Source organism: Littorina saxatilis, linkage group LG13 (assembly GCF_037325665.1).
Source record: "Littorina saxatilis isolate snail1 linkage group LG13, US_GU_Lsax_2.0, whole genome shotgun sequence".
Taxonomy (NCBI): domain Eukaryota; kingdom Metazoa; phylum Mollusca; class Gastropoda; order Littorinimorpha; family Littorinidae; genus Littorina; species Littorina saxatilis.
In genome coordinates, this window is record NC_090257.1 from 41,173,869 (window position 1) to 41,187,667 (window position 13,799).

At 42.2% G+C, this 13,799-nt stretch overlaps 1 protein-coding gene across 2 annotated transcripts in view; it reads right to left on the minus strand.

The window, feature by feature from the left end:
* Positions 1-266: 266 nt before the first annotated feature.
* The window catches only part of LOC138945765 (dynein axonemal heavy chain 2-like), a 155,923-nt gene continuing 142,390 nt past the window's right edge, over positions 267-13,799 (minus strand). For both annotated transcript variants that reach the window (XM_070317277.1, XM_070317276.1), the window contains 8 exons: positions 9,959-10,143; positions 7,942-8,164; positions 6,779-6,895; positions 6,032-6,181; positions 4,922-5,098; positions 4,221-4,295; positions 1,969-2,119; positions 267-865 (listed from right to left, as the gene is read on the minus strand). In XM_070317277.1, coding sequence (XP_070173378.1) covers positions 711-865; positions 1,969-2,119; positions 4,221-4,295; positions 4,922-5,098; positions 6,032-6,181; positions 6,779-6,895; positions 7,942-8,164; positions 9,959-10,143 — 1,233 coding nt within the window. In that variant the 3' untranslated portion in view covers positions 267-710. The remainder of the gene's footprint in view (positions 866-1,968; positions 2,120-4,220; positions 4,296-4,921; positions 5,099-6,031; positions 6,182-6,778; positions 6,896-7,941; positions 8,165-9,958; positions 10,144-13,799) is intronic.

A 13,799-nucleotide genomic window follows, 5' to 3' on the forward strand; every position in this document is an offset into this window, starting at 1 on the left:
GACTGCCAACTAGTCTCGGCGCGCTCAAAATAATAATGACCGAGACTGTCAGTACTTCCTTCGCGTGACGTCTAACCCTCTTACGTCATAATGTGACGTCAATGTAATGTGACGTCTTCAAATGTTAGAGTTTCTACCACAGACATACACACGCACAGACGCACGCACGCACGCACGCACGCACGCACGCACGCACAGACAGACAAAGTTACGATCGCATAGGCTACACTTACGTGAGCCAAAAAGCAACAATGTAGACGACCACCTTTAAGCACAACTTAGACCTTTGGTTCTCTGCTTTTTTATTTTGCTTTTTGATTCACTTTTTATTTGTGTCCTGAAGAAGCCTCCACAGGTGACATTGTACTTGTGCTGTCACTGTCTTGGTGAGTACAGACTTGTCTTGATTTTCAACATATTCTTAGTAATAATCTTAAACGAAATGAGGCAGAGCGCTGTTATGAGATCAAATAACCAAAGGGAAGTAAGTGTTCCGTATAACTCTCACCTACTCCATTACTACTCGATTACTTCCCTTTGGTTATTTCATATTCTTATTATTAGTTTTTGTTGCTGTTAGTAGTCCAAGCTCATGAGGATGGCAGTTTTAATTTGTGTCTTGAAAAAGCCTGAGACCAAAGATGACGTTGTATTTGTGGTGAGTACAGAATTGTCTTGTTTTTCAACATAATCTTAGTAGTGTTTTGTTGTTAGTAGTCCAAGCTCATGAGGATGGCGGTTCCACGGCGGGTCCAGTGGTCTGCGGGTTTCTCGCCGGCCTTGAGGTCAACGGCGACAATGAAGGACGGCCGGCTGGCTGACCCAGTACGGTTGGGGTAGTAGTAGCACGGCGATGTGTAGATACCTGCCACAAACCATCAATTGACTCAGAAATGTAATACAGTGTAGACCTAGTAACCCTCGTTTTTCACTTGGAGTATTCTCAAGCAAACTTGGTGTATTTTCAGAAAAATTAGCGCACTCCACACAGCATTTGAGTATCCATCTTCTTCTGCGTTCGTGGGCTGAAACTCCCACGTACACTTGTGTTTTTTGCACGAGTGGAATTTTACATGAATGACCGTTTTTTACCCTCCATTTAGGCAGCCATACGCCGTTTTCAGAGGAAGCATGCTGGGTATTTTCGTGTTTCTATAACCCACCGAACTCTGACATGGATTACAGGATCTTTTTCGTGCGCACTTGGTCTTGTGCTTGCGTGTACACACGGGGGTGTTCGGACACCGAGGAGAGTCTGCACACAAAGTTGACTCTGAGAAATAAATCTCTCGCCGAACGTGGGGACGAACTCACGCTGACAGCGGCCAACTGGATACAAATCCAGCGCGCTATCGACTGAGCTACATCCCCGCCCTTTGAGTATCCATGATTCAAACATGTTTCACCACGTCCGTCACACCAATAATTAAGTTTACCAATACGTTTGAAACAAATGCTTCTTTCAATGTTTACTGAAAAAAACTGTAATCATGAAGAAAAGAAGTCTAGGAATTTTTCTCTAATTTTTTCCACTGACCGTACTGGTCATATTCTACATAATCGTGCGTACGAAACAGGGTGAAATGGTATGAGTTCCAAGGTCTGACAGTGGAACCCTCCTTTTAACCCCTTCACTGCCCACCCCGTATGTAATACGTGGTCATTTTCTGTTTATCGTACGCCCATAACCGTATCTCATACGTGGGATTTGTGTCAACAACATTTCAGGACATTTCTGAAAACTAAATGGGAGGTAACCACTGTCCAAGTACTTGTAGGGGTTCTAAACACAGTTCTTTCCCATAGACCATTCGGATAAGTTACTACCACTGTGGCAGTGAAGGGGTTAAGGCCCCCACTTTACAGACTGAAAGGGGCAAGGGAAGCCAGCACTAGAGGGTTGTCATGGTAATTGAGGGAACAAGTGCACCATACCGCCACACACATCTACACACAAAGCAGACCCACCTTTGCTGCTCTTTTTCTTGGTCTCGGTGGGTTTGAAGAGGATGGATGGCATGGGACAGACGAGCTGCATGGGGTCTGCTTCCACCAGCATGGAGTTCTTCTTGTCCCAGCCCGCTCCTTGCAGGTACAGCCCCTTGATGTACACTCCGTCCTGAAACACGCCACCATACATCTCGATCTCTCACTCATTCTCTTAACAATCATAACATGTGTTTGACCCTTGATGTACACTCCGTCCTGAAACACGCCACCATACACCATACTCTCACTCATTCTCTTAACAATCATAACATGTGTTTGACCCTTGATGTACACTCCGTCCTGAAACACGCCACCATACACGATACTCTCACTCATTCTGTTGACAATCATAACATGTGTTTGACCCTTGATGTACACTCCGTCCTGAAACACGCCACCATACACGATACTCTCACTCATTCTGTTGACAATCATAACATGTGTTTGACCCTTGATGTACACTCCGTCCTGAAACACGCCACCATACACGATACTCTCACTCATTCTCTTAACAATCATAACATGTGTTTGACCCTTGATGTACACTCCGTCCTGAAACACGCCACCATACACGATACTCTCACTCATTCTCTTAACAATCATAACATGTGTTTGACCCTTGATGTACACTCCGTCCTGAAACACGCCACCATACACGATACTCTCACTCATTCTCTTAACAATCATAACATGTGTTTGACCCTTGATGTACACTCCGTCCTGAAACACGCCACCATACACGATACTCTCACTCATTCTCTTAACAATCATAACATGTGTTTGACCCTTGATGTACACTCCGTCCTGAAACACGCCACCATACACGATACTCTCACTCATTCTCTTAACAATCATAACATGTGTTTGACCCTTGATGTACACTCCGTCCTGAAACACGCCACCATACACGATACTCTCACTCATTCTCTTAACAATCATAACATGTGTTTGACCCTTGATGTACACTCCGTCCTGAAACACGCCACCATACACGATACTCTCACTCATTCTGTTCACAATCATAACATGTGTTTGACCCTTGATGTACACTCCGTCCTGAAACACGCCACCATACACGATACTCTCACTCATTCTGTTACCAATCATAACATGTGTTTGACCCTTGATGTACACTCCGTCCTGAAACACGCCACCATACACGATACTCTCACTCATTCTCTTAGCAATCATAACATGTGTTTGACAAATTGCTTCTCTGCAAGTGTCACTGCTTAGGGGCACCTTAGGAAAATCTTTCAATGCACCTGTCGTCTTACATACTGTCATCATCACAATTGTGTCAAAGTTTATAAATAGGTACATTGTATAGCTGTCACACTTTCTGTCTGTCTTTCACCTACACTGGGCAAAATTAATTTCAGATTCACGTCTCCCAGTGGGTTATAATGCACTTGACCTAACTCAATGCTGCTCATTTCAGATTCACGTCTCCCAGTGGGTTATAATGTACTTGACCTAACTCAATGCTGCTCATTTCAGATTCACGTCTCCCAGTGGGTTATAATGCACTTGACCTAACTCAATGCTGCTCATTTCTGAAAACTCCTCTGAAGGAAACTAACTGCCAGACCATGTTTTGCGAAATTTAATCTCTTCATAGATTAAAATTTTACTTTCACATCTCTGGTTTACTTTTCATGTTAAAACATTCGCTTTACTCATCTCTGGACATAGTTCTGCATTGTCAAATTGAAAGTGAGTTAATAGTACATTTCCTCCTATCCATATTTCCAGACTAGGCTTGCAGAGCCACCTCCAGACTAGGCTTGCAGAGCCACCTCCAGACTAGGATTGCAGAGCCACCTCCAGACTAGGATTGCAGAGCCACCTCCAGACTAGGCTTGCAGAGCCACCTCCAGACTAGGCTTGCAGAGCCACCTCCAGACTAGGCTTGCAGAGCCACCTCCAGACTAGGATTGCAGAGCCACCTCCAGACTAGGCTTGCAGAGCCACCTCCAGACTAGGCTTGCAGAGCCACCTCCAGACTAGGCTTGCAGAGCCACCTCCAGACTAGGCTTGCAGAGCCACCTCCAGACTAGGCTTGCAGAGCCACCTCCAGACTAGGCTTGCAGAGCCACCTCCGAATGCACAGATAAGCTGAAGAACGCAAGTCATCTTCGGACCCGAAAGACAAATTAACCACCTATCGACGAAATGAAAACAACAAAATATGCTTGAGACAAAATGATCAATCGTGCAAGAAAGCGTACCTTAGGCGGCCCGGTGATGTTGGAATCATCCACAGTGTTGACGGTGAATTCCCACGACAGCAAGTCCACAGATACCTGTTAGCACACAGTCAGTGACGTCAATAGCATTCAACATTAATGGATTCAATCAACTTCCACACTCAGATTGACTAAAGTTTTAGTTGGTAGAGTTGAACAATGTCCACATGCCAATGACAATTAAAAAGAATTTGAGACCCCCCAAAAAAGAGCTGTATATTCTTTAATCGACACCACAAGTGTCCTAAAAATCTTTGCTGATAAAAGCAAGTGCATGAAAAACAAGAATGACCTGTGGAGGCAGGCAGTCAGACAGGAGAGAGCTTGGGCTCAAGTTATAGCCCTTTAAAAACTGCTATGTGAATGTACATGTTGGCAAGACCATACCAGGTGACAACGGCAGCCAGACTCTATCACAAACAGCTCTCCGCATCTCACGGGTGTGCTGTCTAGCCACATACCAGGAGGATGGAGGGGATGGAGGGGATGGAGGGGATGGAGAGGATGGAGGGGCTTTACATCCTCACACAAACATTTTCTATCAGGAACATGTGTGTGATGATATGCTAAAACCAGAAATATACAGCTAACGGTACTTTAAATACCTCACCCTCCAGACAGGTAAACAACTCCGCCAATGGAGAGATGCTGCCATGAAAGGGGGACAACTGAGTGACACTTACACTGTTCTGGCGGGCAGAGGTCTGCAGAACGGCGGTGAGGAAGCCGGTGGGGAAGGTGAAGCCGGACATCCAGAAGATGGTGGGTGGGTGAGCGGTCTGCGCCCACTTGGCCAACTGCTCCACGCGCTGAACCAGGTCACGGGTCCAGGCCGCCAGGGGCTTCATGGAGGGGTAGGCCTGCACATAGAGACTGTTAGTGACAGTCTGCTCTCTACACACCTTTCACGCACGTGATACCCATCTTGACAAAACCAGCAACATTTACAAACAAAGAACTTAACTTGGGCAGCGTAAAAAGACTAACAATTCCAAAAAGTAATATCTATGCGAACTACACACCTTTCTCACGTCATATTGATGCTAACAAAATCAGGAAAATGCACAAAGAAAGATCTAAACTTGGGCAGCGTAAAAAAACTAACAATTCCAAAAAGTAATATCTATGCGAACTACACACCTTTCTCACGTCATATTGATGCTGACAAAACCAGCAAAATGTACAAAGATAGATCTAAACTTGGGCAGCGTAAAAAGACTAACAATACCTTAGCTCATTGTCTCCCAGGTACGGATATATCCGTACCCACTCATATGGCTCTATCTGACCAGGTACCGATATATCCGTACACATGTAGTCACTACATTGCATCTGCTCTCATTCGGCACATATCCACATTCTGCTCAGACTGTTAGCTTCAGTCGCTTCCTGTAACGTCGATCTAACGCCTGCATTCCAGAGTGTTAATCCACAGTTGCTACACAGTTACTACAATTCTGAGTGACCTGCTGCAGCACAGCTGGTCTCGGCTAAAAAAAAAACTTGGTCAACAAAGTGTAAAGTAATATCTATGCGAACATCGTATACATAATGTACAAAATGCCCCCTATACTGCAGGTGGCCTCTCATGGAAGGAAAGGGCGTTTGCTATTCCCTGCCTGGTCAATTTGGCAATACATGGCAAGTGGCCTCTCATGGAAGGACTATATAATGTCCTTGAGGAGATCACCTTGCCTTATGTATATGACGATCTAAGACTGTAAAATGCTGCAACGGTCTAATTTCCAAACCAGGAAGCAAATAGACTCAATTGGCTGCAAGTAAGAACTCACCTGTTCCCAGGCAGGTGGCACGCGACCGTCATAGATACAGGTGAAGATGCTCTCCAGTTCCAGCGTCATGACAACCAGACCCTGGATGCCTTTCTCCAAGTCCGTCAATGAGACGCGAATCTCGTCCAGCAGGAGGTTGTACCGCTGAATCTGTTGCCACGGAAACAAAACATTCATTGACATGGAACTATTTTTACCTTAGGTCAGTTATAGTACCATTGATAGGGTGAATTTGTTGACTTGGTAACAGGACAGTTACAGAAATTTAATATTTGTATTGTTCACTACACCATAGTACACGATCAAAGTGCTGAATCAGTTGCCATGAAAACATGGAAATAAAACCTGGTTTTTTGTCTTGTTCCACCCCTCACATATCATCAGTATGCTGAGTATGTCAACATGGAAACAGGACAGCCATAATAATGAAAACAATCGTTGTTCAGTGTGACAAACAACATCTGAATAGTTGAGTGCATCCCCAAAACACAGTCATCTTAGTTGTCTAAATGTATCAAAGCAGAAAACATTTTGCATCATCTTTCCACAACAGCATACTCAGGGACAGACAGACAGAGAGGCAGGCAGGCAGGCAGGCAGGCAGGCAGGCAGGCCGGCAGGCAGGCAGGCAGGCAGGCAGGCATGCACGCACACAGACAGAGACACATACACAAACACAGACACAGACACACACAGACACTGACGACACACACACATACACAAACACATACACACACAGAGCCCTACCTCTTGCAGCAGCACAACGTTGAGTGGTGAGGGATCGAGTGACAGTATTTTTGCTGTGCCCTCGTAGTCAATGTTCTCAGGAATCTGTTTGAAAATATTGGCTGCGAGGTCCAGCACCTGGAACACAACAATCAACCAGTCAGCAAACCAACAATAGGAAATGCATGTAACCAAGTGTAGGAAACACTTGAATTGGGCTAGGCAAAGGACTCTGATGCTAGCTTGACTTAGTCGCAGCAAACCTAATTTGCATTGTAAATTGAAAGGTTTGCAAGGCCACAACAGGACACAACAGCTGTCAGACCCTAGCATAAAGAACTCTCGATCTACACCTGACACGTGTCTAAACAGCTCACGCTCCTGGCTGGGACGGACACGGGTCAACTTTATGTGCAGACTCAGATACAGTATCCATGTACCACCCCTGTGACACCATAGTAGCACATAAAAGTCCTCGGTCATTCTGTGATAAGTCAGGGGTGGGACTCTCTTGTGATGAAAAAAGAGGAAATCCCCCGAATTTTTTTATACGGTACATTAAAATCTGTGCATTCTGAGACTAAAATTCAACTCGTTTGGATCGGGTAAAAAAGAAATTCTCCACACTTCCCCCCCCCCCCCTCCCCCCCACAAAAAAAACACCACCCAACCAAACAAAAAACACACTTTTACACAACCATGGTAACATTGTAATGGTGCATACTTACGCAATGAACCATGTATCCATAACCCAATACTGGCAATAGTATGATCCAAGTGACGCCCAAATGCATTGAAGCTCAAAATTACTATTAGTTATCAGGAGTTTTCAGTCAGCACAATTTAACTCTCAAGCCTCCAGTGTTCTGTTCCATCTTCACTTCTCTCCATATCATTCAGTCAACAAGTTATAGATACTGTGATGAAATGGGATGCGGAAAAACAGATTACTCCAGCGGAATTCGTAAGTTGTGTCCGCGGAAATCCACGGATAAGTCCCACCCCTGGATAAGTGCAGGTGGCTGACTACACCTAAACATGCACACACCCGGGTAGCGCGAGTCTTGTTGCTACTAGCTTTCCACTGGGAGAAGGCGACCCCAATTGCCCAGCTTTGAGATAATAGAGTAAATAAAATTAAATGAAAATGAAAAAAGACAAAGGCTACATAATCATGGACGTACTTTGTCTTCCCTGCTCTCCCCTGCGGTAGACGAGATCTGCGGCTGCAAAGACAGAAGCGTGTCAAACAGCATGCGTGTTTCCTGGATCTGCGAGGCGATGTCAGCGTTGGGGTGCTGGCCGAAGACCTCCGGGTGGTCAACGTTGGGCAGCATGCTGACGTACTCTTTGTACGACGACAGCGGGCCGTCGCGTGGAACGTAGTAGGTAGGTAGCTGTGACACCCTAAACACCAACACAGTCTCAGTCTTAAGACAAGGATAAAGCCTGTCCTTACCTGGGCCAAGTCGACTGCGTGAAGTATACTTGGCAAAGCTGGCTGCACAAACCTTTAGCACCGAGTTTTCAGTAAAAAGCCTTTGCGAAGTCTTCATGAAGTTGACTTTGGGCTTAATTAATGAACAACCACTTTTAGGATAAGTATCATACAGTCCTGAAACTCAGATGCTGACAAAATTCCAAACTCAAAGACAAAACCTAGGAAAGGTTATAATTTAGGCACCGTTTGATTTGTGAGTCAAAGACCTGTGATATTCTTTTACTGATTCATATTGTGGTTTGAAATGAATACCAGTATCACTTTCTCAACCGCATGTTTCCCGTTTTTTACTCATACAGCCATTGTTCTTGAGCTGCCTTAACACTTTCGCGACGGGACACTGATAAATCAGTAACCGCGCTGACACGCCCATGGACGGGACGCGCATTTTTCAGTAAGAGCCATACAGGGTACACGACTCGTGATTGCTTCCCGGTTTTTGAAGCTTGCAGTAAATTGAGTTGTTTCCCTTGACACACTTTGCGTGCCCTTCCGCCATATGCAAAATTAGCCTGATTTGTGTGGTTTTTTCGAGAAAAAAAATGAATCGAAGGCGAGCCTTGTCACGGGAGGAGATTCTCCGGATGTTGGATCTTGAGGACCCTGTAGATCATGATTCTGACGTGTTGTTTTCGCCTCAAGAAAGCGATAATAGCAGTGATATTGAGGAAGAAACAGTCCTGTTGTTGCTAGTATGAGTCGGAAAACTACACGTGTTAAGGTGGTACTGCATGAATCTTCGAATGTGTAGTTGCAAGGGGGGCGTGGCAGCACTGATAACAATGGATGGCTGGAGCCTCATAATCCTTTTGGAAATGTTCATAGGTGAACAGTTGGGACTTTGTTGTGAAAATGTGACTTATATTCAATATGATTACCTAGACATCATTTGGTGAGTGTCACAGTTTTGTTTCATTTGAGTCAGGATGCTGTGAGTGAATGCGGGATTTGCTTGTTTTTTTCTTTGTACTGTCTCCTTATTTCTGTGTAGAATTTTAACAATATTTCAGCTAATTCATAGGTTTTACACCTTGTTTGGTTATAAAATTATTTATAATACTTTCTGTTAAAAAATAACTTTTAAAAAAGCAGTGGAAAAGAAAACACACACAAAAAAACGTAAAAAAACACAAATTATCCCCCTTTCACCCCCCCTTTGCTAAAACAAATCGCGTGACAAACTTATAAATAGCACGACCGAACTGGGCATCCATTTTTTAATTAGTACACAAAATTTGGTGGTGATTGGACTTAATTCAAGCTTGCTAGACAGATTTCTTTACAGTTACTGTTTTTTGGGAAGTTTCTTGGTGGCAAGCTTGGGCAGGCAGGACGTTAACGCCGTGGCAATGCTAGTCACAATAGTGTTAATTCAGCCCAAAGTTGACTTCACATATTCTACGCAAAGTCTTTTCACTAAAAATTCATACCAAAGTTTTTATGCAGCGGGCTTCGTGAAGTAGACTTTGCATATTACACTTCGCCCAATTAATATGTGGCTTAAGAAAAGGCCAAATGATCAAGTTTCAGGCGTCTCAATGCTACTAATGCAGCAGATAAACTTACTGCTGCACAGACACGAATGAAAAGCGTACAACCACTCACTTTTTTTCTTTTTTTCTTTTTTCTTTTTTTTCTTTTTTTTTTTTTCTTTCATACAAGTGGTGTTTAGTGTAACATTGTAAGTTACAACCACTCACTTGAAGAAAGGCTGGCTGAGGACGTTATCGGTGAAGAGGTCGTTGATGTAGGTCATGAGGAGACGACGATCCCAGTCGTCCGTCACGTGACCTCCGTAGTTGATGCCGGCAATTAGGTATTTGAGGGCGTCCCACGGTGTTTCATCGTAGCCATCAAGGTAGAGGCTCAGCAAGTTTTCTGACACCTGTTCACAGCACAGAAACACATGGTGACTCATGTCACAACTTGACATAGGACTGAGTGATGATAGAAGACACACAAACACTTGACACAGGACTCAGTAATGATAGAAGACACACAAACACTTGACACAGGACTCAGTAATGATAGAAGACACACAAACACTTGACACAGGACTGAGTGATGATAGAAGACACACACACACTTCACACAGGACTGAGTGATGATAGAAGACACACAAACACTTGACACAGGACTGAGTGATGATAGAAGACACACAAACACTTGACACAGGACTGAGTGATGATAGAAGACACACACACACACTTGACACAGGACTGAGTGATGATAGAAGACACACAAACACTTGACACAGGACTGAGTGATGATAGAAGACACACACACACTTCACACAGGACTGAGTGATGATAGAAGACACACACACACTTGACACAGGACTGAGTGATGATAGAAGACACGCAAACACTTGACACAGGACTGAGTGATGATAGAAGACACACAAACACTCTTTTCTTCTACAGTGGAACCTCCCTTTACAGACCTCCATTAATCAGGAAAAATCACGTCTTAAAAAGGAGCGAGTCTTAAAATGGGGGTACATGTACAAAAGCTATGAACAGAAAGTCTGAGAAAAGAGGGTCTTAAAAGGGGGGTTCCACTGTAGAAGACGCACAAAAACTCCTTTCTTGTATTCGTTTACGAAACTCTGCTGAACTCAACGCCAGAATCGTTACAGTCCATACATCCTACATCAAACAGATCATACCTTATGTTGGTTTTAAGGGGGGACAGGGTAGGCAAGCACTTTTTTTTTTTATTTTGGAAACAGCTTGCTGCTTGTTTGATTTTTGCAAGCAGAATAACCTAATTAAGGGAAACCATTTTAAATTTTGAGTGAAAAGCAATTTTTGGGGGTTTTATTCACCAAAATGTGAGAAAAACGTTATAAAATGTGCTTTTTTTAAAATGTTGCAGTTTGTGAACCAGTGCATGTTTTGATCCAATTTTTCTTCTTTGCAGCAATATGTGTGTGTTTAATAATTCTGTGTATCGAAAAGCATTTCTAAGCAATATATTATTTTAATTTAGCATTTTCAGTTACCGGTTCAATTTTGATAAGAAAAATACATGAAATCCTAACTGTCAGACTCATAAAAACCCAACCAATGCACTGAACTCTTATTCCATACACAGAACTGATGCTGTACAACTCATAAACAACATATACAAAAACTGAACAAATCCATCAAGCCTTTCAAAAGTTGCAACATTTTAATTGTAGCGTTTTGACTGAAAATTACATTCAGAGAAAACAGCATTTTAAAGATTTGAACCAGTACATAAAAAAACCAGTAGCACAGTGCACCCTGAATTCATATGTTTTTATCAGAATGACCACTTTACTATGTAGGGAAAAGCATTTGACAATCAAATTATCAGGATTTTTTTTATATACATCATATGAAAACAACCATCTTTGTTTGTACCGATATGAAAACATGAATCAGAACCAAACTGTCAGACTCATAAAAACCCAACCAATGCACTTAACTCTTATTCCATACACAAAACTGACGCTTTACAAATCATAAACAACATAAACAAAAATGAAACAAATCCATCAAGCCATTCAAAAGTTGCAACATTTTAATTACAGATGTTTGTCTGAAAATTACATTCAGAGAAAACAGCATTTGAAAGATTCCAACCAGTACCTCAAACTAGTAGCACAGTGCAGCCTGAATTGATATGTTTTTATAAGAATAACCACTTTACTATGATGGGGAAATGATTTGACGATCAAATTATCCAGACTTTTAAAAAAAAATCATTTGAAAACTCATCTATGTTAGTGCAGATATGAATCAAAACGAAACTGTCGGACTCATAAAAACACAAGGAATCCACTGTATTCTTATTCCATGCACAGAAATGGTGCTTCACAAATCATAAACAACATATACAAAATTGGAACAAATCCATCTTGCCATTCAAAAGTTACAACATTTTAATTACCACATTTTGTCTCAAATTACATGTAGAGAAAACAGCATGTAAAAGAGTCTCACTAGTACCCCGGTAAACTAGTACCACAGTAGAGCTTGAATTAATGGGGTGTTTTTTTTTAACCAGAATAACACTTTAACTATGAAGGGGAAATGATTTGATAATCAAATTATCAGATTTTTTTGATTTAAAAAAAAATCATATGAAAACATTAAAAAAGTCAATTATCTGTGTTTGTGCTGATATGAAAATATTGATCAGAACCAAACTGTCAGACTCATAAAAACCCAACGGATGCACTGATTTCTTATTCCATTGCATAGAAATGATGCTTCACAAATCATCAACAACATTACATAATTATATATACACAAATGGAACAAAGCTATCAAGCCATTCAAAAGTTGCAACATTTTAATTACAGTATTTCTGTGCTCAATCCTAACACTGCAGCAAATTTCTGTAAAGCTGAATGTCCCTTTCCATGTACCAACATGGTCATACGCGGATTATTTAAAATGCAACTTTACTACCCGAAGCGTTGCAAACACCGGGAGAAGAGTAAACAACTGCAGACTTGAATGGACACTCATATGCACTCCAGATGCAGGGCCTGTGCAAATCCTTGGGCTGATGCATCACCTTCTTTCATAATCAGACTGCTATCAGACAAGCATTCAGTACAGGATATAGACCTTTCAGCAATAGATTGAGCTGATCAATGTTGACAAAAGCCCAACACATGTCAGCGGAGTGACGTTGCACAGTACCAGTATCCATATCTGCTTGTGATGGGTCAGAAGATGGCAAAGTATCTGTATCTTCTTATGGTTGGTCAGAAGATGGCAAAGCTGATGTTTCTGCTGTGGAAGAGGGTAGTTCCGGTTTAGCAAACTTTTCCATCAGGTCAATCTTTCTCCTCGCTGCCACCACAGGAGGACTGGCTCTCCCCTTGCTCCAACCTAATAAATACACAAACACTGATTTAATATTTGATACAACTGTCCATGGTTTTTGTTTGTAATAAGCTGCAAAATTTAAGACTCAATATAAACGTCAACAAGTGCTTTTACTTTATTTTGCAAATGACCATGTTACATGGGGTGTACCTCAACTTTTTGGCTAGGCCGGTAAATCAGAAATCCCAATCAGCCCCCAACCACTGAACCAGGCGGGTTTTCTTACAACCACCTCAGCGGCTCGTACCCACATATGTCGGTTGACGAACACACACACACACACACAAAAGACATTCATTAATTGGCCCCTATCACAAAATTTACATGTCAAGTTTACTATGGGATTTGAGTAACCACACAATCACATACACACAGGAACTAATACTGAAACTAGCTGAATTATTTTCTTTCTTTCTTTCTTTTCATATTTTTCTTTTAAAATTAATTTATTTCATCACACTTGCTATGTATTTGCTTGTTTCTTGTCTGTTGTCTGTTTTGTGTGTGTGTGTGTGTGTGTGTTCTGTGTGTGTGTATACATTTTCAGATTTCCTAAACCTAGCACTGTTTGCAGGTGATCTTTATGCTTTTGATTCATGAGTTGCATCCCCAGTCCTTTAGTTTAACTCTTTTTTTTTCTTTGGTGAAGTAAATTGGATCTATTTTTGTATTC